The sequence below is a fragment of the Heterodontus francisci genome, chromosome 42 (assembly GCF_036365525.1).
Source record: "Heterodontus francisci isolate sHetFra1 chromosome 42, sHetFra1.hap1, whole genome shotgun sequence".
Classification (NCBI taxonomy): domain Eukaryota; kingdom Metazoa; phylum Chordata; class Chondrichthyes; order Heterodontiformes; family Heterodontidae; genus Heterodontus; species Heterodontus francisci.
The window spans coordinates 29,314,906-29,341,153 of record NC_090412.1 but is presented as its reverse complement, the minus strand read 5'-3'; the positions used below and the strand labels follow the sequence as shown (position 1 = coordinate 29,341,153).

At 45.7% G+C, this 26,248-nt stretch overlaps 1 protein-coding gene across 4 annotated transcripts in view; it reads right to left on the bottom strand.

The window, feature by feature from the left end:
- Positions 1 to 2,519: 2,519 nt before the first annotated feature.
- LOC137355294 (nuclear factor NF-kappa-B p100 subunit-like) overlaps positions 2,520 to 26,248 on the bottom strand; it is a 56,698-nt gene continuing 32,969 nt past the window's right edge. For 2 of the 4 annotated variants that reach the window (XM_068020263.1, XM_068020264.1), the window contains exons 9-17: positions 23,658 to 23,762; positions 17,686 to 17,771; positions 16,038 to 16,176; positions 13,776 to 13,895; positions 13,360 to 13,587; positions 6,658 to 6,799; positions 5,904 to 6,018; positions 3,283 to 3,493; positions 2,520 to 2,767 (exon numbers count right to left, since the gene is read on the bottom strand). In XM_068020263.1, the coding sequence (XP_067876364.1) occupies positions 2,535 to 2,767; positions 3,283 to 3,493; positions 5,904 to 6,018; positions 6,658 to 6,799; positions 13,360 to 13,587; positions 13,776 to 13,895; positions 16,038 to 16,176; positions 17,686 to 17,771; positions 23,658 to 23,762 (1,379 nt within the window). In that variant the 3' untranslated portion in view covers positions 2,520 to 2,534. The remainder of the gene's footprint in view (positions 2,768 to 3,282; positions 3,494 to 5,903; positions 6,019 to 6,657; positions 6,800 to 13,359; positions 13,588 to 13,775; positions 13,896 to 16,037; positions 16,177 to 17,685; positions 17,772 to 23,657; positions 23,763 to 26,248) is intronic. The other 2 variants (XM_068020265.1, XM_068020266.1) reach the window with 1 other exon arrangement.

Below are 26,248 nucleotides of genomic sequence, written 5' to 3'. Positions count from 1 at the left end.
TTTCTGAGACATTGGGACTGGTTCTGGGGCAGGTGGGACCTGTACAAGATGGACGGATTGCATCTTAGCAGGACTGGGACGAATATCCTCACAAGGAGATTTGTTAGTGTTGTTGGGGAGGGTTTAAACTAAATTGTCAAGGAGATGGGGAACTGAGAGAGAGTTTAGATTGGAGGGAAGCAAAACTGGTAACTTGTTTGGTGCATGGGAACCAGGAGCAAGTATTAGAGAGGAATACCAAGGTGCACAGAATACTGGGGGAGATAGATAACATGAGAGTAGGGAATAGTACGTTATTAAGTGGGGTCAGAGTAAGGGAGAAAGTAATAAAGTCTGAATCAGGGTTAATGTGTATGTATGTGAATGCACGGAGTGTGCTTAATAAGACAGGTGAGGTACAGGGACAGATTGCCATGTGGAAATATGATGTTGTGGCTGTAACAGAGACCTGGCTCAAAGGTGTTAAATATTCCTAGATACAAGGTGTTCAGGAAAGACAAGGAAGGGAAAAAAGGGGGAGGGGTGGCAGTATTGATTAAGGAGAGCATTACAGTGCTGGAGAAAAAGGATGTCCCAGAGGGTCCGAGGACAGAATCAATTTGGCTAGAGCTAAAGAACAAAAAAGGTGCAGTTACATTGCTCAGTGTTGTCGATATGCCATCAGTACTGGGACGGACGGGAGGAAGAAATTTGCAAGGAAATTACAGAGAGGTGCAAATATTATAGGGTAGTTATAATGGGGGACTTTAATTATCCAAACGTAGACTGGGATAATAGTGTAAAGGGCAGTGAGGGGCAAGAGTTCCTCGAATGTGTTCAGGAGACTTTCTACAACAGTATGTTGCTCGTCCAACGAGAAAGGAGGCATTGCTAGACCTAGTTCTTGGGAATGAGGTGGGCCAAGTGGATCAAGTAAGAGAGCAGTTAGAGGTTAGTGATCATTGTATCACAAAGTTTAGGCTGACTATGGAAAAGGACAAAGAGCAATCCAGGGTAAGAATAATTAACGTGTACACACCCATTTAATCATCATGCTGCCTTTAAGGTGCCAGAAGTGCCTCAACTCATTCTTCCCAGCTAGCCAGTGACTATGTGCAGATTATGTGCACAGCTGTAATATTTAAATGAGACTTGAGAAGAGGATGGGACATGGGTGTGAGGGTCCTTTCACAGCGCACGCCTGGGGAGCGTCAGGAGAGCAAGCTCAGTCCTGAGGACTGCTAATCATGAGGAAACGGGCAGGTATGTCCACCCAGAGAGACCGGACAAGTGGCGTGCAGCAATCAGCAGAGCATGTGCTGGGGTAAAAAGGGAGAGAGGGTGAGTGCACGGATGTCCTACATCCAACAGGAGACACTGTGACCAATATACCTGTACAGAGACATAGAAACATAGAAAAACAGTAGTAGGCCATTCGGCCCTTCAAGCCTGCTTCGCTATTCAATATGATCATGGCTGGTCATCCAAACTCAGTAACCTGTTTCCGCTTTCTCCCCGTATCCCTTGATCCCATTAGCCCCAAGAACTATATATTTTTCTTGAATATATTTGGCCTCAACCCCTTTCCGTGGTACAAAATTCCACAGGTTCACCACTCTCTGGGTGAAGAAATCTCTCCTCATCTCAGTCCTAAATGGCTTACCCTTTACCTTTAGACTGGGATCCCCCGCCATCGGGAACATCATTCCGGCATCTAGTCTGTCCAGTCCTGTTAGAATTTTGTAGGTTTCGATGAGATCCCCTCTCATTCTTCTAAACTCTAGCGAATACAAGCCTAATCGACCCAATCTCTCTTCATACGTCAGTCCTGCCATCCCAGGAATCAGTCTGGTGAATCCTCGCTGCACTCCCTCCATAGCAAGAACATCCTTCCTCAGATAATGAGACCAAAACTGCACACAATACTCCAGATGTGGTCTCACCAAGGCCTTGTATAATTGCAGCAAGACATCCCTGCTCCTGTACTCGAATCCTCTCGCTATGAAGGCCAACATTCCATTTGCTGCCTTAACTGCCTGCTGCACCTGCATGCTTACTTTCAGCAACTGGTGTACAAGGACACCCAGGTCTCGCTGCACCTCCCCCTTTCCCAATCTATCGCCATTCAGATAATAATCTGCCTTTCTGTTTTTGTGACCAAAGTGGAACACCTCACATTTATCCACATTATACTGCATCTGCCATATATTCGCCCACTCACTCAATCTGTCCAAATCACACTGGAGCTTCTCTGCATCCTCCTCACAGCTCACACTCCCACCCAGCTTTGAGTCGTCTGCAAACTTGGATATAATACATTTAATTCCTTCATCGACATCATGAATATATATTGTGAATAGCTGGACCCGTTTATTCCTACTCTTCGTTTCCTGTGTGCCAACCAGTTCTCGATCCATGTCAGTACCTTACCCCCAATCCCATGTGCTTTAATTTTGCACGCTAATCTCTTATGTGGGACCTTATAGAAAGCCTGCTGAAAGTCCAAATACACCACATCCACTGGTTCTCTCTTATCTGTTCTACCAGTTACATCCTCAAAATATTCCAGTCGATTTGTCAAGCATGATTTCCCTTTCGTAAAGTAAAAAGTGACCTACTTCCAACAACAACTGTCCAACCATATTCAGACTCTGGATCTCCACGGCCAAGTGCAGGGGCGTGCGGCCACTCTTCTGTTCGGCCACATTCTTATCTGCACCTTTGCTCAGCAGAATCTGCAGCAGATTTTTGTTCATTGCCTTCACTGCCAGGTGCACGGGGTACAATCCTGGAGAAGGAAAGGAACAGATTCAGACACAAAGTCCACTGAAAATGGATAGTCAGTAAAAAAAAAAACATTATTGCACGACAAATAAAGTTGTTCGTCAAAAGAGATGCTCTAAGTTTTGGATCTTTAAATAAAAGTTTTAGTCCCTTCATGTCCCGAGATACTGAATCTCCTTGGGTGTGACCACTGAAGGGCCACTGTGCCTGTGACCCCAGGAGGGTAAGGGAGAAGACAGAGTTCCACAGGCATGCTAGCGTCTTGGCTCTTCACTCTAGCAGTAAGTGTAACCTGATGCTATCACTGGTCACACACACAGGATCCTAGATAAGGAACAGGAATCCTGGAGCACAAGGACATTGACACAAACTGCAGTGACCCCACCATCCCAGCTGAGGTGAACTAACTCAGCACAGACCAAGGGTCAAACCCACAGCCTCTGGTCTACGGAGGTTGGGACCACACCAGACGATGCGTTGAACCAAGGGGTTTGTGAACATCCTGCATGCATTACCTACCATTACAGTCTGGCATCTTCATCAGTTTGCTGAGAGTTTGAGGTTTGAGGTGTTCCAGCAATAATTTCACCATCTCTTCATCCTTTCTATGAAGGGCAAGATGGAGAATGGAGTTTCCGTGACGATCCAAAATGGTGGCATTAGCCCCAGCAGTGAGCAGCAGCTCAACAATCCTGTGCTGCTGGGTGATTACTCCGAGATGGAGAGGAGTCTGGGATTCAGAAAAAACAAAATCACAAAAAGTTTAGGCTTGAATCAATTACTGAACTGCTAACTTGCACCGTACCTATCCTGGGGAGAGTGTAGAGGGAGCTTCACTCGGTTTCTAACCCCGTGCTGTACCTGTCCTGGAGACAGTGTAGAGGGAGCTTTACTCTGTATCTAACCCCCGTGCTGTACCTGCCCTGGAGACTGTGTAGAGGGAGCTTTACTCTGTATCTAACCCCCGTGCTGTACCTGCCCTGGAGACTGTGTAGAGGGAGCTTTACTCTGTATCTAACCCCCGTGCTGTACCTGTCCCGGAGACAGTGTAGAGGGAGCTTTCCTCTGAATCTAACCCCCGTGCTGTACCTGCCCTGGGAGTGTTTGATGGGGCAGTGTAGAGGGAGCATTACTCTGTATCTAACCCCGTGCTGTACCTGTCCCGGAGACAGCGTAGAGGGAGCTTTACTCTGTATCTAACCCCCGTGCTGTACCTGCCATGGGAGTGTTTGATGGGGCAGTGTAGAGGGAGCATTACTCTGTATCTAACCCCGTGCTGTACCTGTCCCGGAGACAGTGTAGAGGGAGCTTTACTCTGTATCTAACCCCCGTTTTTTTTTGGGTTTTTTTTCTTTTTTTGTTTCTGTATCTAACCCCCGTTTTTTTTTTTTTCTTTTTTTTTTCCAAATCAGAGAGCAGCCAATCCCAGTGCTGTACCTGTCCTGGGAGTGTTTGATAGGGACAGTGTAGAGGGAGCTTTACTCTGTATCTAACCCCCGTGCTGTACCTGCCCTGGAGACTGTGTAGAGGGAGCTTTACTCTGTATCTAACCCCTGTGCTGTACCTGTCCCGGAGACAGTGTAGAGGGAGCTTTACTCTGTATCTAATCCCCGTGCTGTACCTGCCCTGGGAGTGTTTGATGGGGCAGTGTAGAGGGAGCATTACTCTGTATCTAACCCCGTGCTGTACCTGTCCCGGAGACAGCGTAGAGGGAGCTTTACTCTGTATCTAACCCCCGTGCTGTACCTGTCCTGGGAGTGTTTGATGGGGCAGTGTAGAGGGAGCTTTACTCTGTATCTAACCCCGTGCTGTACCTGTCCTGGGAGTGTTTGATGGGGCAGTGTAGAGGGAGCATTACTCTGTATCTAACCCCCGTGCTGTACCTGCCCTGGGAGTGTTCGATGGGACAGTGTGGAGGGACCTTTATTCTATACCTGCCCTGGGAGTGTTTGATGGGGACAGTGTAGAGGGAGCTTTACTCTGTATCTAACCCCGTGCTGTACATGTCCTGGGAGTGTTTGATGGGGACAGTGTAGAGGGAGCTTTACTCTGTATCTAACCCCCGTGCTGTACCTGTCCTGGGAGTGTTTGACGGGGACAGTGTAGAGGGAGCTTTACTCCATATCTAACCAGCGCCGTGTGTACAGTGAATGTACCGTATTTGCTGCAATTTAATCTGACATCAACAACGATTTGGACCTGGGCATCGTACAATTTCAAAATTTATGGATGGCACCAGATTGAGGGGTGTCATTAATTAATTAATACTGGGGACGAATGCAACAAAATACAAGATGACATTGATAAACTTACAGAATGGGCGTGTAATTGGCAAATGAAGATCAATATAGGTCATTCAGAGGTGTTACAATTTAGTAGGAAGAATAAGGAGGCCACATATTCCTTAGAAAATAAGTGTCGAAATGGGGCAGAGCAACAGGGGCATCTGGGGGTACAGATACACAAATACTAACTGTGAGGCAGGCTAATAAGGCCATAAAAAAAGCAAATAGAGCATGGGGGGGGCGGGGAGGGGGGTTCAATTCCAGAGGGATAGAATTGAAAAGCAAAGAAGTGGTGTTAAACTTGGAATACTGTAAACAGTTCTGGTCTCCATATTATTAAAATGATAGACACTGGAGAAGATGTAAAAAAGATTCACAAGGATGATACCAGAACTAAGTGGTTATACTTATCAGGAATGATTAAACAGGCTGGGGTTCTCTTCTTCAGAATAAAGGCTGAGGGGTGATCTGATGGAGGTTTTTCAGATAATGAAAGATTTGATGGAGTAGACGTAGAGGAAATGTTTCCATTTGTGGGAATTCAAAACTGGGGGCTATAAATAGAAGATAGTCACTGATAAATCCAATCGGGAATTCAGAAGAAACTTCTTTACCCAGAGAGTGGTGAGAATGTGGAACTCACTACCACAGGGTGTAGTTGAGGCGAGTAGCATAGATACATTTAATGGAAAGCTAGGTAAGCAGATGAAAGGAACAGAAGGATAAGTTGACAGGGTGAGATAAAGTGGAGTGGGAGGGCTCATGTGGAATGTAAACATGGATCGGTTAGGCTGAATGGCTCGTTTGAGCTGCGCTGTAAGTGGGATAGGGAAAGGCTGTTGTCTGGAGACTTACCTGGCGTAGATCATTGGGGATGTTGATAATTTGCTGCCGTGGGATACTAACAATAACCTGCAGCAGCTGTTGAACCATGAGGGGCTGTTGATGGATGATGGCCAAATGTAATGACCTGGAGAGAGAAGAGATCTCATTAAAATAGCAGCCCAATACTGTCTCCAAGTGTCCAGCGATACTTGGTGCAATTATACTGCCAACTTCAGATGGCAATGGAACATTTCCCCCTACTTGAGTTGGGGTACAGATTCCACAGATACCTCCCTCTGTGGTCACCCCCTCCTGCGTGAGCCTGGATGGTAGGGGTTGGCCTTTAAGGTGGAGTATTTCACCATCCAAGTCGAGTCTGCACCTGCTGGTGATAAATATCCACTTCCCAGTCACAGTCAGCGGCCAAGAGTTAGGAGAGGGAACCTTGGACCATCTCCCCTCCCTAAGCTGGGCACTGAGGCCAGTTAAAGTGCCCCAGTTACTGCCCTGCCCGACATCAGCCAGCTTAATCTCGGGACTGTACCCGGGACCTGCTGCTCTGTATGGTTTACAGTTACTGTAGGAACAAGTACCCAGCTGCCCTCTGAGGCTCTCCCTTTCCCTGCCCAGCAACAGTTCCTTTCCTACTTATTTTCACAGTGCTTTTGGATGATTCATTACATGAAATGCACTATTATAATGTCATACATTCATCACCGTAAACACGTCACAGGGGATACAACACCATAAACACGCTACTGCTGTTTCATGAAAGAATACTCACGTGTCTCCATTTTCATCCTGAATAGCTGTCAGGTGTCTCTGAACAGCCAATAGCATGCGGACATCCCCAGTGATGGCGTAGTCCAGTAAAGCCCGGGCTGTGCGCTCAGTAATCTGCAGAGCTCTCATACGAAGAAATTGCTCTGCAGAATGAGGGAAGTATTAGTGATCTACAGGTGAACACCTCATACTATCAAGCTAATTAGTGATCTACATTATAAGAGGAGTAGGCCATTCAGCCCCTCAAGCCTGCTCCACCATTCAATGAGATCATGACTAATCTGCGACCCAACTCCATATACCCGTCTTTGCCCCACATTCCTAAATATCGTTGAAAAACAAAAATCTATCAATATCAGTTTGAAATTTAACAACTGATCTCGAATCAATTGCTGTTTGTAGGAGAGTGTTCCAATCTTCTTTGTGTGGAGAAGCATTTCCTAATTTCACTCCTGAAAGGTCTGGCTTTAATTTTTAGACTTTGCCTTTGAGTCCTCGACTCTCCAACCAATGGAAATAGTTTCTCTCTATCTGCCTGATCTGTTCCCCTTAATATCTTTAAAACTTCAAATCACCTCTTAACCTAAATTCCAAGGACTATGACTCTAATTTGTTTAATCTCTGCTCCAATCTTAACCCTTGGAGTCCAAGTATCATTCAGTTAAATCTATGCTGAACTCTCTCCAAGGTCAATACATCCTTCCACAGTGATCCAGGTCTGGTCTAACCAGCGCTTTGTACATCTAAAGCATAACTTCGGCACAGTGACGCAGTGGTTAGCACCGCAGCCTCACAGCTCCGGGTTCAGTTCTGGGTACTGCCTGTTCGGAGTTTGCAAGTTCTCCCTGTGATCGCGTGGGTTTCCTCCGGGTGCTCCGGTTTCCTCCCACAACCAAAGACTTGCAGTTTGATAGGTAAATTGGCCATTATAAATTGCCCCTAGTATAGGGAGGTGATAGGGGAATTGAGGGAAGGTGGGGATGTGAGAGGGTAATAGGATTAATGTAGGATTAGTATAAATGGGTGGTTGATGGTCAGCCCAGACTTGGTGGGCCGAAGGGCCTGTTTCAGTGCTGTATCTCTTAAAAATAAAAAATCCTCTTCTAGCCCTCTGGATATAAAGGCCGGCATTCCATTAGCTTTTTAAATTATTTTCTGTCCCTGTTAATGACATTTTAGTGGTCTATGTACCTGGACTGTGAAGACTCTTTGGATCGCCACTGTTTCTACTCTACACCATTTAGAAAGTACCTGTTCTTTCTTTTTAAGGTCCACTGTGGATGACCTCACACTTGCATATATTGAGATCCATTTACCACCATTTTGTCCATTCACTTAGTCTATCAATGTCTCTTTGTAATTTTCTGCTTCCATCTACACTGTTTACAATGCTGCTTTTGTGTCATCAGCGAAGTTGGATACAGAATCATAGAAAGTTTAAGGCACAGAAAGAGGCCACTTGGCCCATTGTGTCTGTGCCGGCTAAAAAACAATCCACCTATTCTAATCCCTCCTGCCAGCATTTGGTCCATTGCCCTGCAGATTACGGCACTTGAGGTGCATATCCAGACTCCATTTGAATGTGTTGAGGGTCCCTGCAGACAGTGAGTTCCAGACCACCCATACCCTCTGAATGAAAAAGTTTTTCTTCATCTCCCCTCTAATTTTTCCACCAATCACTTTAAATCTATGTCCCCTCGTCACTGACCTCTCTGCTAAGGTGAGTAGACCCTTCACCTCCACTTTATCCAGGCCCCTCAAAATTTTGTACATTTCTATCAGATCTCCCCTCAGCCTTCTCTGGTCCAAGTAGAACAACCCCAGCCTATCCAATCTTTCCTCAAAGCTGCATTTTTCCAGTCCTGGCAACATCCTGGTAAATCTCCTCTGTACCCTCCCTAATGTAATTTCATCCTTTCTGTAATGAGGTAACCAGAACTGCACACAGCACTCAGGTTGTGGCCTAACCAATGAGTCCCAGCATAACCTCCCTGCTCCTATATTCTATACCTCAGCTAATAAAGGAGAGGATGCCTTCTTAACCACCTTATCAACCTGTCCTGCTACCTTCAGGAATCTGTGGACATTCACTCCAAGGTTCCTCACTTCCGCTACACTTCTCAGTATTTTCCCATTAATCGTGTATTCCTTTGCCTTGTTTGACCTCCCCAAATGCATCACCTCACACTTCTCCAGGTTGAATTCCATTTGCCACTTTTCTGCTCATCTGACCAGACCATCAATATCTTCCTGCAGCCTCCAGCTATCCTCCTCGCTATCTACCACACGGCCAATCTTTGTGTCCTCTGCAAACATCTTGATCATGCCCCCTACATTTACGTCAAAGTCGTCAATATGCACCACAAAAAGCAGGGGACCCAGTACTGGGCCCTGCGGAACGCCACTGCAAACAGCCCTCCAGTCGCTAAAACAACCGTCAACAATTACCCTTTGTTTCCTGCCACTGAGCCAATTTTGTATCCACCTTGCTGCATTTCACTGGATCCCATGGGAATTGACTTTTTTAACCAGTCTGCCATATGGGACCTTGTCAAATGTCTTTCTAAAATCCATGTAGACCATATCAACTGCACTACCCTCATCTATCTTCCTTGTTACTTCTTCAAAAAATCTAATCAAGTTGGTCAAACAAGATCTCCCTTAACAAATCCATGCTGACTATCCTTGATTAACCTGTGCCTTTTTAAGTGACAGTTTATCCTGTCTCTCAGAATAGATTCCAATAATTTGCCCACGACTGAGGTTAGACTAACTGGCCTGTAATTATTCGGTCTATCCTTCACTCCCTTTTTAAACAGAGGTACAACGTTAGCAGTTCTCCAATCCTCCGCCACCACACCTGTATCCAATGAGGACTGGAAAATGCTTGTCAGATCCTCTGCTATTTCCTCTCTCGCTTCTTTTAACAGCCTAGGATACATTTCATCTGGCCCTGGTGATTTATCAACTTTCACGGATGCTAATCCCTCTCTCCCTATGTTTATCACATCCAATACTTCAGACTCCTCCTCTTTTGTGAAGACAGACGCAAAATATTCATCAAGAACCATGCCAACATCGTCCGCTCCTACGCATAGGTTACCTTTTTGGTCTTTTATAGGCCCTACTCTCTCCTTAATTATCCTCTTACTCTTAATGTATTGATAAAACATCTTTGGGTTCACCTTAATTTTGCTTGCCAATATTCTTTCATGCCCTCTCTTTGCTTTCCTAATTTCCTTTTTGAGTTCACTTCTCCACTTTCTATACTCCTCCCTATCGCATCTGAAAACCCTGTAACCAGGAATGTTGAGCTGCCATTCCTGTCCCTCGTTAAGCCATGTTTCAGTAATAGCTATGATATCATACTGCCATGTGTCTATCTGTGCCCTCAGCTCATCTACTTTATTTGCTACACTCTTTGCACTGGAATAGATACCCTTGAGCACTGCCAAACTCTCTTTTTCTAACCTTCGTTTCCTCGGTCTTCCAGACTCACCCATTAATTTTCAGCCCTCCATTTTAATTTCTGATTTTGTCCCAGCTAAGTCTACCCTCAGGTCCCCAATCCTCCTGCCAAACTAGTTTAAACCCTCCCCAACAGCACTAGCAAAACGTCCCCCAAGGAATTGAGACCCGGCTCTGTTCAGGAGCAACCCGTCCAGCCTGTACAGGTCCCATCTACCCCAAAGCCGAACCCAATGTCCCAAGAATCTAAAGCCCTCCCTCCTGCACCATCTTTCCAGCCACGCAGTCATCTGTCTTATCCTTCTATTTCTATACTCACTTGCTCGTGGCACTGGGAGTAACCCGGTGATGACTACTTTTGAGGTCCTGCTTGCTAATTTCTTACCTAGCTCCCTAAATTCTGACTGCAAGACCACATCCCTCTTTCCACCTATGTCGTTGGTTCCGATGTGGACCACGACTGCTGGCTGTTCACCCTCCCCCTTCAGGATGCTCTGCAGCCGCTCAGTGACATCCTTGACCCTGGCACTGGGAGGCAACACACTATTATGGATTCACATCTGCAGCCACAGAAACACCTGTCTGTTCCCTGACTATTGAATCACTTATTACTATGGCTCTTCCAGTCTTCCCTGTACCCCACTGTGCAGCTGAGCCACCTGTGGTGCCATAGACTTGGCTCTGGCTGCACTCCCCAGGTGAAGCATCACTTTCCTCAGTATTCCAACTGAATACCTGCTGGCGAGTGAGATGTACTCAGGGGTCTCCTGCACTAACTGCCTGATTCTTTTTGACTGGCTGGTGGTCACCCATTCCCCATATTCTTAAGCTATGGAGTGACCACATCTATAAACGTGCTTTCAATGTAGCTCTCATTCTCATGAATGCACTGCAGTGTCGCCAGCTGCTGCTCACGTTCCCAAACCCGAAGCTCAAGCTGCTGCAATTGACAACACTTCCTGCACAAATGGTTCCCCAGGATACGGGAAGCATCCTAGAGCTCCCACATAGCACAGGGGGTGCACTCTTGAGATTGAAGCATCCCTGCCATTCCTGTATTTATTAGCTGACCCTGTGTTACCATGCGAAAAATACCTTACCAATACTACAACACCTTAGAATTATTAATAAAACCTTACTAGTACTGATAAATTCTACTAAAAATCAATACAGTTCACTAGTTAAAATAAACCTTACTCGAAAACCTTGAGAGGGTGCAGGGGAGATTTACCAGAATGGTTGCAGGGATGAAGGATTTTAGCTAGAAGGTTAGGTTGGAGAAGCTGGGTCGTTCTCCCTGGAGCAAAGAAAATTGAGGAGGGATTTGATAGAAGTGTACAAGATTATGATAGGCTTAGATAAGGTAGATAAAAAGCTGCTCACATTAGCTGATGGTACAAAGACTAGGTGACACAGATTTAAGGTTTTGGGCACGAGATACAGGGGGAACGTGGAGGAGAAGTACATTTTTTCGCAGCCGGTGGTAATGACCTGGAATTTGTTGCCTATAAGGCTGGTGGAAGCGAAGGTGATCAATTCAAAAGGAAACGAGATAGGCACCTGAGGGAAATAAACTTACAGGCTATGGTGGTAGAGCGGTGGAATGGGACTGACTGGATTGGTCTACAGAGCGCTGGCATGGTCTCGATGGGCCAAATGGCCTTCTTCTGTACCATGCTGTGCATCTGCAATATGCTCACCTCCTTTAAAACTCTGGGATGGTAACAATCTGGTCCTGGGAATTTGTCACTCTTTGGTGCAATTAATTTCTTCATTACTGTTATTTGGCTGAGTTCCTGTACATGACACATGAGGAGGAGCACCTTCTAATCAGAATAGAAATATGTGATGATAAATGAGTGTAAAGGGAGGTATGTAACAGAGTGTGCTCCATCAGGAAACACGTGCAATTCTCAGGACGTGGGCATCGCTGGCTGGGCCAGTATTTATTGCCAATCCCTAAGTGTCCTTGAAAAGGTGGTGGTGAGTCACCTTCTTGAACTGCTGCAGTCAATGCAGTGTAGGTACACCCACAGTGCTGTTGGGGAGGGAGTTCCAGGATTTTGACACAGCGACAATGGAGGAACAGCGATTTAGTTCCAAGTCAAAATGCTATGTGACTTGGAGCCTCTAACCTGCTCTTGTAGCAACAGTACTTATGTGGCTGGTCCAGTTCAGTTTCTGGTCAATGGTAACCCCCAGGATGTTGATGACGGGGGAATTTGACAATGGTAATACCGTTGAATGTCAAGGGGAGGTGAAACGACTATCTCTTGTTGGAGATGGTCATTGACTACCGTGAATGTTAGTTGGTACTTATCAGCCCAAGCCTGGGTGTTGTCCAGGTCTTGCTGCATGCGGGCACGGACTGCTTCAGTATCTAAGGAATTGCGAATAGAAACACTGTGCGAATATCAGCGAACATCCCTACTTCTGACCTTATGATGGAGGGAAGGTCATTGATGAAACAGCTGAAGATAGTTGGGCCTAGGACACTACCCTGAGGAACTCCTGCAGTGATGTTCTGGGGCTGAGATGATTGACCTCCAACGACCATCTTCCTTTGTGCTAGGTATGACTTTAATTTTAGTCAGGCTCCTTGATTGGTTGAATGCTGCCTTGTTGAGGACAGTGACTTGAGGTGTTATACAGATGCATTATTACTTCTCAGCTTCTCTATTCTATACCTCTTGCTACACAATGCAGAATTCCACCATCGTGTTTTTGATGGCCTCATCCACATAAGGTGCTACTGTAATGTGAACTTCAACCTCCAAATCGCTCGGCTCTTCCTCTATCAAACGTCCCCACTTCAAAGCCCAATTATTACTTTTAATTCTTTTCTCAAAATGGATCTCCTCGCACTCACTGACGTTGAAACATTTGAACAATCCATCATCTTGCAACATTCCTCTCGCAGTTTCTCACAATTGCTTACTATGTCTCCTATTTTAGTATTGTCTTCAACTTGGGTCACTGCTCCCACTCGCCCCAAATCCAAATTATTAATGAACATGGTGAGCAGAACAGAAGCCTGTGGCACTCTGCTTCCCATTTCCAACCACTCTGAGCAACTTCCTCAATGTTTACTCTTTCTCTAATAGTTCCGAATTTAATACCTTCCCTTGTTCCATACCTCTTCGCCCATCTCCCATGCACAACCTTGTTAATGTTTTTCTGATAGTCCACGTACACCACATCAGCTGCATTTCTTCCATACACCATATCATGTTACCTGTCTGGTGGGTGAACTGTTGGCCCTCCCCAGAGGAGCTGTCTCCATCCTGGGCTCTGGGTTGAGATGTAGTGCTCTGTTGGAGGCTCTGCTCAGTAGTTAGTGCCAAACAGCCCTGTGATCCCCCTGCGTGTTGCATTCCCTGTTGGTACGTACAGTGCAGGCCTCCAAAACTGTTCATAAATCCCGAGGAATTGAAATTATAACCTGAAACGGGAGCAAAGAAATCTTCAGACACCTTACGGGGTTCACGGTTAGTTTCCTGGACGGCATCCCCTACCACCCTCCCCTCCGCCTCACCTGTCCTGCGCGCCCTCCCCTCCGCCCCTATTTCTTGGCTGTCGGAACACTAGTATCTGTTGGAACATGAAACAAACTTTGCCAGAGGCAGGAATTAAACAGGACTAAAATCTCACCTCCTCCTCCTCCTCCTCCTCTTCCTCCGAATCCTGCTGCCCCCCCTGAAGCCCCTCCCCCAAAATGATCAGAGAAGTGAGGGAGTCGCTTCAGCCTCTTCCGATGGACCTCCTCTTTGTCTGTTGGAAGAAGAATGATACAGGAAGTGAGTCGGGTCGGCTGTAAATCAAGCCAGTGTTCGCGAAATGTAACCCCAGTTTATATTTAACCAGGCCCTGTATAAAAGACACAATTCAAAAGTCACCAAAAAGAGAAAAGCAAATTCTACTTTCAGAAACTCACTGCATCCGCCCAGGACCCCTCGTCCAGCCCTGGACACACGAGTCGTGAAAGCCGCATTGAAATGGGACCAAGAGGCAGCGAGAAATGATCAGAAACTTAACTCATGAGGAAAGCTGAAGGATGTTGAGATTTTATCCTTTGGTAAGTAGGAGTCAATAGCTCAGAGGCTTTAGGACTGTGATTGGAATTGGCACAATTAATTGAGCCAAGTTCACTGTGGTCAATAGTTTGAGTAGCAAAGTGAAAACATTAGGCTGGTGGAACTTTCTGACCCAGCTGAATGGGTGTTGTTGACCTAAAGGCTGGAGGAGGCCCAACCCCAACCTGAGACAATCAGCACTGGCAGCATGAGGACAGCAGAGCCAAGCCACACTCAGCCAATCATTCTGGAACATTCCAGCGTGGGACGCAAGATGGGAATCAAGGAGGAGGCCAGGTCCCTTGTGCTTCTCGAGCCCAGGGACTGAACTGCACTGTCAGGAGCAAACTCAGCATTAATTGATCATAGAAATTCGGGCCTTGGGGTTTGTACTGTGCCAAGTGCTGCGTTTGACAGAGTTCTGAGAACTCCTCGGTCTGTAGTGTTTCTGACTTGTCAGAGCTTTTAACGGGACACTGGATTGCACGGGGCGGGGGTCGGGGGAGCTGGTGCTGGAGAAACTGCGAGCGACAAAGGGCTAATACCTACATCATTTTGTCAATTCTAGTCACATGTACCTTGAATTTTTCAACCTTGAACTATTGTTTACTTGGATATAATGCCCCTCCTCCTGTTCCCCTCCTCCTGTTCCCCCTGTCCCTGACCCCTACCCCCCCCCCACTCAAGATTCCTGCCCACCCTGCCTTGACTTCCAGATCCTGCAGCCCAGGATATTATGTTGGGGATCGAAAGCACTGACCCCGGGTTCCCCTAGGATTCACTGTGGTGTTACAGGTTATGGAGATACAAGACATTTTTCACTAGTACTACACAGGGGCAGCACAGTGGTAATGTCACTGGACTAGCAATGCAGAGGCCCAGGCTAGTGCTCTGGGGATATGAGTTCAAATTTTACCACGGCAGATGGTGAAGTTTGAATTCAATTAACAGCTAGTCTAGTGGTGACCATGAAACCATTGTTGATTGTTGTAACAACACCTCTCATTCACTAGTGTCCTTAAGGGAAGGAAATCTGTCATCCTTACCTGGTCTGGCCTACATGTGACTCCAGATCCACAGCAGGAGAGTGGGATTAGACTGGGTGGCTCAGATGAAGAAAAACACCAGCACCATTGGCCAATTTATCTACTTTGGTGCTGTAACATTCTAGGTGACTCTGGGATTGCCTGTACTCATCCAAGGTGACACTGTGGTAGGCGCTGCTGGACATTAGTAACAGCCACAGAGACTGATAGCAGGACATTACAGGACAGGGCAGTCAAATCACCACGATCTCCATAAAAGGTGAATCCCGGCCGCCATCGAGTGTTCACTCAACAGTTCAGCACATTGATGCAAGGACCTGCATTCTCACCTCCCCCCCATCCCTGGAAGGAGCACATCTACCATAAAACCTGCTGTACCACCAAATACAACAAAATGAAACATGGTAAAAACCGGACTGTTTGTGGGATCTTGCTGTGTGTAATAGGCTGTCAGTTTGGCTACACTTCACAAAGTGAAGCGTTTCAAGAGGTCCCGAGGTGGTTTATAAATGCCCTGCTCTTGTTCTTTCAGTTGCTCAGGTTTTATCTGCTGAGTTCTGCAAACAGCAATGGAACTTGTGTCAGCGAGTCACAGCAAAGACCTGCTACCCGACCCGAACCAGAACTCGACCTGACAACACGGGTCGGGTCGCTCTTCTGGGTCCGGCCTTTGGGCTCGGGTCCGATGTGGTCCTGTTGGGTTCGGGTCCGGTTTTTTTTCCCCCCCCGAGCTGAGCAGGCCTTTAAGTCACCGCGTAACTGGACCCGTCACTCCACACAGACCGCAGTCTTACCTTCCACCCTGGGGCAATACGTGAATGCTTTCGCCTCACTAGTTTCCCCATCTTTCCTCCTCTTCAGTTGGACGAAGACTGTGATCGGTTTTTCAATGTCGATGTTCCAGTACCGAGGGGTCCGGAAAACAATTGCAAACTGAGAAATAAACAAACACAAAGAAATTACATTTCCAGATGTTGGAACAGCTGCCGAGCAATAACCTGCAACGGGCAACATCTGGCGTGGGAGGGGTGGAATCTCGAAGATTAAGTTGCCGTGGCGTGGTGAAAAGGATTCTCATCTCTAAGTTCATGGGTTCAAGTCTCAATCCGTAGAGCTGAGGATATAATTCAGGATGACACTCTCGTGCAGTACGGAGGCTCTTTCAGACAGGACGTTAAACTGAGGCGAAACAGAGAAAGATCCCATGCAGAAAGAAAAACACTTGCATTTATATTACCCCTTTCCCGATCATGGGACAGGGCTTTACAGCCAGTTATGTATTTTTGAAGTGTAGTCACTGTTGTAGGAAATGTAGCAGCATTTCGAAGATGGATTTGTAAAGGGTAGGTCGTGCCCGATGAACGTGATGGAATTTTTTGAAGTAGTGGACAGGGAAATGTCTCTGCATGTTATTTACATGGACTTCCAGAAAACATTCGATAAAGTCCCTCATTAGAGACGGTCAGTTAAAGCTGAAGCTCATTCTATGAAAGGTAAATTATTCACCTGGTTAGGAAATTGGCTCAGCTGCAGGAGACAAATCAGGGACAACGGGCAGGTACTCTAATTGGTGGATGTGACAAGAGATGTCCTACAACGATCTGTGTTGGGGCCTCAACTATTCGCGATACTTATTAATAACTTCGACGATGCGAGAGAAAGCCGTATATCCAAGTTTGAAAACGATACAAAGGTAGGCTGTGTTTTAAGCAGTGTAGATGGAAGCAGAAAATTACAAAGAGATACTAATGGATGGGCAAAACTGTGGAAAATGGATTTCAATGTAGGCAAATGTGAAGTCATCCACTTTGGACCTAAAAAAGGAGAAAACAGGGTATTTTCTAAATGGTGAAAAGCTAGAAACAGTGGAGGTCCAAAAAAACTTGGGGGTCCAGGTATATAGATCAGTAAAATGTCATGAACAAGAACAGAAAATAATCAAAAAGGCAAATGGAATGCTGACCTTTATATCTAAAGGACAAGAACACAAGGGGATGGATGTTCTGCTTCAGCTCTGGTTAGACCCCACCATGCATCAGAACATTAAACATCACTGACCTGAAACATGAACTCGGTTTCTCTCTCCACGGATGCAGCCAGACCCGCTGAGTATTTCTAGCACTTTGAGTTTTGAATTCAGATTTCCAGGGTGAGCGAGGTGGGGGGGGATGGAAAGAGAGGGGCGAACGAGGGTGCGGAGGGGGGGGGCGGTGGGGAGAATGGGGAAAGAGAGGGGCGAGCCAGGGTGGGGGAGGGAGAGGGGCAAGTGAGGGTGGGGGAGAGGGAGGGAGGGGTGAGCAAGGGTGGGGTGGACAGGTGAGCGAGTGGGGGGGGGGGGGGGAGATGGGCAGGGGAAGAGGGTGAGTATTGATACCTACAGTGAAGATACTCTGTTACCGAAGTGTTCATGGGGACAGGCTTCAATGAACTGCAGGTATTTACCTGTCTGTGAACATCTGTCGGTCCAAAATCTCCATATGCCTCCCAACCATTATCATCATCCTCATAGAAACGCACTTGGATGTCATCTGTAAAACAGAAAAGAACCATTTCTGTATTGGAGAATCTGATATGCAGCAGAACGGAGGAGTAGGGCTGCGTGCTGGCTAAATCACCAGATGCTGCAATGTTCAGTCCTGATTCAAACTTGTTTGCTTTTCTCAAAATAGGGGATGGGCCGGTGAGCATCAGCACATCAGGGCAGAGTAAGGAGACCTTACTCGAATAAGCTGGTTAGGGAGAGTGAGTATTTGTAAAAGACAGGCCATGTCTGGCTCACCTCGTACAACCCTTTCATCGAGTCACTAAGATGGTGGATGGAGGAGAATGAATGATGTCACACACACGGATTTTCAGAAAGTTTTTGATTGTATTGCACACAAGAGATTGCAGCTAGAACTGAGACACAGGAAACTGGGAAGAAACTGGTTGAGGGGCAGGAAGTACCGAATGGCGATGAAAGGGATATTTGCAGATTGGCAGGCAGTTCCGGTAATTCTCCTCCCAGAAAGCACCTCAACTTTTCACTCTTCATAAATTACACGGAAAGGGGAATCGAGGGAAAGTTTACGCAAACTCTCAGATAGTAACAAGCTTGCAGGTAGTGTGAACTATGAAGGAACAGGCAAAGGTAGATAGATATTCCTGACAGCCCAAATAAGCAAACTGTCTGCCTGCCTCTTAGAGATTTCTGGACTTAGAATCAAAGTGGTACAGCACAGGAGCTCATTCGGCCCATCGCCCTTGTGCCAACTCTTGAAAGAGCTATCCAATTAATCCCATTGCCCAGCTCTTCCCTAATAGCCCTGCAATACTTTCCTTTCAAATATTTACCCATTTCCTTTTGAAAGTTGGTGCTGGATCTGCTTCCACTGCCCTTTCAGGCAGCGCGTTCCAGATCACAACAACTCCCTCTGTTGAAAGAGAATTTCGTGTCACCTCCGTTTTCTTTTGCCAATCACCTGAAATGTGTCCACTGGTTACTGACCCTTCTTCCAATGGGAAGAGTTTCTTTTTATTTACTCCATCAAAACCATTTTGAACACTTCTATTAAGTCTCCTCTTAACCTTTTTTGCTCAATGTGCCTCAGTTTTAAAATTTGTTTGACAACAATCCGGTGAAGAGCCTTGGGAGTTTTTAATATGTTAAAGGCACTGTATAAATGTACACTGTTGTTGTTGTTGATCGAAGGATAACCACCCCAGCTTCTCCATTCTCGCCACATATCAGGACTCCCTCACCCCCGTTCTAGCCTCGCTTTTCTGCACCCCTGCCAAAGCCTTGGCATCCTTCTAAAGTACCCCAGCTGAGCACTAAACAGAGATTTCTAAAGGTCCATAATAATATAACAATATACAGGGGAGAGGGGGTTCAGGTCAGGGTAAATCTATAAATCGGAAGTCACGTTTGTCGAGCAGAATTGCAATTTGGGTAAAATCAAGCAGATTGTGTAAGGAAGGCTGAGAATTTATAAAAGTTAATAATACATTCGTGACGAAGGCTGCATTAGGGAAAAATGTTAAAATTAAAGACGCTATAAAGAATGCACAAATCATTCAGAACAAGATAGATAAAATAGTGACAAATAGAGAGATAAATAGGTTTGATTTAGTAGCCATTACTGAGACGTGGTTGCAGAGTGACCAACTCCGCGAACTAAATATTCCAGGACACCTGACTTTTGGAAAAGATAGACAAAAGGGAAAAGTAGGTGTGGTATCCCTGATAATAAAGGATCGGGTAAAGTAGGGAGAACAGGATCTTAGCCCAGAAAATCAGGATGAATACAAGAACACAAGAAGTAGGTGCAGGAGTAGGCCATTCAGCCCCTCAAGCCTGCCGCGGCATTCAATAAGATCATGGCTGATCTGTCCCAGGCCTCAACTCCTCTTTCGGGTCTGCTCCGCATAACTCTTGACTCCCTGAGATTTCAAAAATCTACCACAATGGGGAGCGCTACTAAATAACAAGGGGCAGTAAACACTGGTGGGAGTGGTTTATAGACACCATTACAATAGTTGTAGTGTTGGATAGAGTATAAATTAAAAGGAGCATGTAACAAAGGTAATGCAATAATCACACAGGACTTGAATCTTCCTATAGACTAGGCAAATCAAACTGGCAAAAGTAGTTTGGAGGACAAGTTTATTCGAGAAAATGTTCTAGAGCAATATACGTCGACGAACCAGCTCGGGCTATTTTAGATCTAGTATTGTGTAATGAGAGAGAGAGTTAATTAGTAATATTATCTTCTGAGGAAGAGTGATCATAATTTGATGAATTTTATGTTAAATTTGAGTGATTTGAGGTCCAAAACTAGGGTCCTAAATTTAAACAAAGCCAATTGCGGAAGTATGAGGTGGGTGAGTTCTTGAGGTAGCTTGGAAATTAGATTAAAAAGTATGATGGCAGATAAGCAATGATAACATTTAAAGAAATAAGGGTATGGTTTGGTAGTTATGTTACTGAACTACTAATCCAGAGGCCTGAACTAATAATCCAGAGACACAAGTTCAAATCCAACCGCAGCAGCTGGAGAATTTAAATTCAACAGTTAATCAAATAAATCTGGAATAATGACCATGAAACAAGCAGATCATCATTAAACATACATCTGATCCACTAATGTCCTTCCATCAGGGAAGGAAATCTGCCGTCCTTTACCAGGTCTGGCCCAGATATGACTCCAGACCCACAGTAAAGTGGTTGACTTTTAACTGCCCTCTGAAGTGGCTTAGCATCAAACCACAACAAAGTATAATAAGCACCAAACAGAGTGCAGTAGTTCAAGAAGGCAGCTCTTCACCACCTTCTCAGGGGCAATTAGGGATTGGCAAGAAAAAAATCATAATTCACGACGAATAAACATTCCCTTGAGGAAAAAAACTCGATAGAAAAAGTGGTACAGCCACGGCTAACTAGTGAAATTAAAGATAGTATTAGATTAAAGGAAGAGGCTTATACGGTTTCCAAAAAGTGATTTGGGGGCTTTAAAAAGAAAAATCAACAAAGAATGACCAAGAAATTGATAAAGACGGAGAAAATACAAATGAGCAAGAAATACAAAAACAAATTGTAAGAGTTTTTACAAATATGTAGAAAGGAAGAGATTAGTGAAAATAAATGTGGGTTCCTTAGAGGCAGAGACTAGAGAAATTATAATGTGCAAATGAGGAAATGGCAAAAAGGTCAAATATTTTGCAGTAGAAGACAAAAACACCTTGGAAATAGTGGGCAAGCTAGGATCTAATGAGAGTGACTAACACTAACGTAACTAACATTAGTAAGGCAATAGTACTGGAGAAAATAATGAGACTAAAAGCCGACAAAATCCCCTGGACCTGATGGCTCACATCCGAGGGTTCGAAAAGAGGAGGGTGTCGAAATAGTGGATGAACAGATTTTGAACTAGAATTTACGGAATTCTGGAAGACCGGGGATTGGAAGGTAACAAATATAACCCCTCTGTTCAAGAAAGGAGGGAGAGCGAAAACAGGGAACAATAGGACAGTTAGCATGACATCAGTACAAAGAACAAAAGAACAAAGAACAGTACAGCACAGGAACAGGCCATTCGGCCCTCCAAGCCTGCGCCGATCTTGAATGCCTGTCTAAACGAAAACCTTCTGCACTTCCGGGGTCCGTATCCCTCTATTCCCATCCTATTCATGTATTTGTCAAGATGCTTCTTAAACGTCGCTATCGTATCTGCTTCCACCACCTCCCCCGGCAGCAAGTTCCAGGCACTCACCACCCTCTGTGTAAAGAACTTGCCTCGCACATCCCCTCTAAACTTTGCCCCTCGCACATTAAACCTTTGTCCCCTAGTAACTGACTCTTCCACCCTGGGAAAAAGCTTCTGACTATCCACTCTGTCCATGCCACTCATAACTTTGTAAACCTCTATCATGTCGCCCCTCCACCTCCGTCGTTCCAGTGAAAACAATCCGAGTTTATCCAACTTTTCCTCATAGCTAATACCCTCCAGACCAGGCAAACCTCCTCTGTACCCTCTCTAAAGCCTCCACATCGTTCTGGTAGTGTGGCGACCAGAATTGCACGCAATATTCCAAGTGTGGCCTAACTAAGGTTCTGTACAGCTACAACATGACTTGCCAATTTTTATACTCTACGCCCCAACCGATGAAGGCAAGCATGTCGTATGCCTTCTTGACTACCTTATCCACCTGCGTTGCCACTTTCAGTGACCTGTGGACCTGTACGCCCAGATCTCTCTGCCTGTCAATACTCCTAAGGGTTCTGCCATTTACTGTATACCTCCCACCTGCATTAGACCTTCCAAAATGCATTAGCTCACATTTGTCCGGATTAAACTCCATCTGCCATTTCTCCGCCCAAGTCTCCAACCGATCTATATCCTGCTGTATCCTCTGACAATCCTCATCATTATCCGCAACTCCACCAACCTTTGTGTCGTCCGCAAACTTACTAATCAGACCAGCTACATTTTCCTCCAAATCATTTATATATACTACAAACAGCAAAGGTCCCAGCACTGATCCCTGCGGAACACCACTAGTCACATCCCTCCATTCAGAAAAAACACCCTTCCACTGATACCCTCTGTCTTCTGTGACTGAGCTGTTGATTCTCCATCATTGAGAATATTTAAGACTGAGATCGATAGATTTTTGGGCAAAAAGGGAATCAAGGAAGGTGGGGATAGGGTGGGGAAGTGGGTTTGGTGTAGACATTCAGCCACAAACTTACTGAATGGCAGAGCAGGCTCGAGGGGTGGAACGGACTACTCCTGGCTCCCATTTCTTATGTGCTTATGTTCAGCATGACTTGCATGGGATCTTTAGTACTAAAGCCAAGGATCCCGTAAGCTTTTTTTCTTTTAAAAACAGCCTTATCAACTTGTCCTGCCACCTTCAAAGATTTGTATACATACAACATGGACCCCCTTTAAAATTGCACCATTTACAGATTATATTGCCTCTCCTCATTCTTCCTTCCAAAATGCATCATTTTACACTTGGCTCTGTGCCTCTGGTAGTGTCCTGGCACTGACCGTCAGGAACCACTGGCTTTGCCAGTGTCCTGGAACCACTGGGTCTGCCACAGTGTCCTGGCACAGACCGTCAGGAATGACTGGCAATGCCATAGTGTCCTCGCACTGACTGTCAGGAACCACTGACTCTGCCACATTGTTCTGGCATAGACCAACAGGAAGCACTGGCTGTGCCAGTGTCCTGGCCTGGCTCAGCTGCAGGGTGATTGTACTGCCCAGCAGGATAATCTTTCACCCTCACTTTCCATCATGCACCTATCTGAGCTATTCTGAAATGCTGACACATGCTCTGCTTCACTGACTCCAGCAGTGCAATCTATGATTGTGTGTGTAAATGGGCACACATTGTGCAGCTATACTGTGTTAGAAAGGTTCGCTTTTTAAAGGCCCTTTTTGAGAGCAGCTTCTATTGGAAGTCGCAGCTTGAATGAATGTCCTGTTGCAGTATTGTTATGCATGGGACACATCGGAGGGAACACCACTTGGGACAGATCCTCAGTCTAAGAAACCTTGGCACCTTTCCGGGATAAGGTGACGGAATTGTACGATTCCAACTCCACCATGTATACAAATCACTTGGAAGTCAGACAAGATCCCCGCCACCTGGACCCTGCCCTGATCCCTCTGCAGCGACTCCTGCTGTTGGGAAAGGATGGGACCAGGCTCAACTGTGATACACTTCCAGTTGAATAGCTTTACAACATCATTGGACAGGCTCATGTGAAGAGCAGCCACTTGGAGGGGAGGGGCTTGGAAGGCAGACTACCAACATTAGTGGAACTGTACCCCACTAACCACAAAATAAAAGGAGCATCTTTGTCCAAACTACTTAATATGACCTGCCCCACATCCCTTGCCCTTTGACCTGCACCAACTCACCTTTCTGAACTTTGTCACATAAGAGGTAAATCTCATCTCCGCCCAACACACAGCCCGAGGTTTTGTCCATCCTGACAATCTTCAGATTGGAAGCGTTCGGAGCCTCTGCCAAACAGACAAGAACAGAAAACATTAGAACAACAAACAGCCCGCTCAAAATTTAAAAATCAGGTTTTACACAGATCTGAAAAAGGTTTTGAAATAAAAATCTGATGAAGGGTCATCGACCTGCAACGTTAACTCGGTTTACCTCTCAGATGCTGCCTGACCTGCTGAGTATTTCCAGTATTTTCTGTTTTTATTTCAGATTTTTAGTATCTGCAGTGTTTTGCTTCTGGAAAAGATTCTACTGATTCAAACAATTCGTGAAAACCCGAAGAAAACAAATCAATGAAAATCTGGTGCACAACCCCTAATATGGACGTCATTCAGCTTCCTAAAAAATAGGTACAGAGCCATGCAGAGAAGGAAGAGCCCAGTTTTATGCTTGGTTACCTTCCTTGAAATGTCTGACAAACAGTAACTGACAGGCAATGAGAACTGTCAGACTGAGAATATGAGGCTACAAGTGACTTTTATGACTGTATGTAAACTCAAAAATAAAATGCTGTAGAAACAACTTGAGGGAATTTCCCATTCTGGAATCTTTGCTGTTTGTAATTGAATGGGCAGGAAACCCCAGGGAAAGTACAGTGGGACAGTCAGCCTTTACTCGGTTTGCTGCTATTAGTCATGAAATGTCCGGACACATAATGGATCATTACCCTTCACTCTCATGGAGTCCAGCTGAGGGAGCAGCTCACTCCCAGTCAACCAGCAAGACAACTAACCTCCCTCAACCTTCTCCCCACTCCAAAGGCAACCGGCAAAACTCCAACACAAAATCGTCCAGCCTCACAACACAAACTACACAACGCCCACCAGTTGCACTCCCGAAGAACCTCATCCACTGCTCCGACCACACGAACAACATGTAATCCAAGCACCATTTCATCATTTGTCACAATCCTCATCACCATCAACCCCATGTTGAACCCAGGTATTTATATCTGGATCCCTTTTCTTGGAGTCCGATCACATCAATGACTCTACTCAGATTCTTCTCTCTGTTTACACTTCCTGCATTTCTCATCAATTGAAACTGGATCCTGTTCCCTTTTTTCCCCAGTGAAAACAACTTGGGTCTCCCTAGTCAAACACACAAAGCAGGTTGCACAAGGCAAGGATCAATATGTCTCTGGCAGGATAGTCTTGTTTCTGAACCTTCATCAACAGGAATGTCATCCTGAAGTTACTTTGGTCTTACCTCCCTCCGCCCCCCCCCCCACCCCCCATGCTGATAATTACAATGTCGTTGTTGGGTCACTGACTAGTGTGTATTTGAGCCTTTGCTCATTGATCATGGGGAACTCCGCATGTGCAACACAACTAACCCAAAGATGTGCAAAGGCATTGCCACTATCCTTCTGAACACAGTCACACACCCTCTCCTCCACTGAAGATGGGGACCAGTTACAGCTGGTTCCCTCTCTGCAACCAGGCTCCAAGTAACATCCTCCAGCTGTCATTGCCTGACTTTTCTCATTAGACACCTACCTTGAGCACAGAGGAAGGACCTGTGCAGAGTAGCTTGCTTTGTGCCAGACATTTACTTCCTATCTCGCTCCCTTTTACGTTCGGCCTTTCCAAATACTCATCCGCTAGCCATGTGATGCAACATTGGGGCGGCACAGTGGCGCAGTGGTTAGCACCGCAGCCTCACAGCTCCAGGGACCCGGGTTCGTTTCCTGGTACTGCCTGTGTGGAGTTTGCAAGTTCTCCCTGTGTCTGCGTGGGTTTTCTCCGGGTGCTCTGGTTTCCTCCCACAAGCCAAAAGACTTGCAGGTTGATAGGTAAATTGGCCATTATAAATTGTCACTAGTATAGGTAGGTGGTAGGGAAATATAGGAACAGGTGGGAATGTTTGGTAGGAATATGGGATTAGTGTAGGATTAGTATAAATGGGTGGCTGATGTTCGGCACAGACTCGGTGGGCCGAAGGGCCTGTTTCAGTGCTGTATCTCTAATCTAAAATCTAATCTAACAACAACTTGTATTTATATAGCACCTTTAATGTGGGAAAACATCCCAAAATGCTGCAGCGATGTGGGCAAGAAACAGGTACCAAGCCAAAGGAGAGATTTGAAAGGTATTAAATGGAGGCGAGAAGGATGGAGAGGTGAAAGGGTTTAGGACCGGAATTCCAGAAAGTGGGGCCTACATGGCTGAAGGCATGGCCACCAATGGTGGGGTGAAAAGGGTGGGGAAATGGGAATGAAATGAACAAGCCAGAGTTAGAGGAAGTTATGGCTTATTCAAGACTGGATGTTGGACAAGTGAGATCGAATTGGGCAAAGCTTTTCAAGTTGCAATAACTGTCCGTATGCTATCACTTAGCTCTAATCTTGACAAGATTCAATTCACAGCTCGCTCCATCCTTGAAGCAGAGACTATTCTGCTGAAATACAGTAGGCAGCACCAAAGTTTAAGCCCTGCTGCAGCTTACGCCCACGTCCAGTAGTAGGTAACAATTTCTTCGACAGCACCTTCCA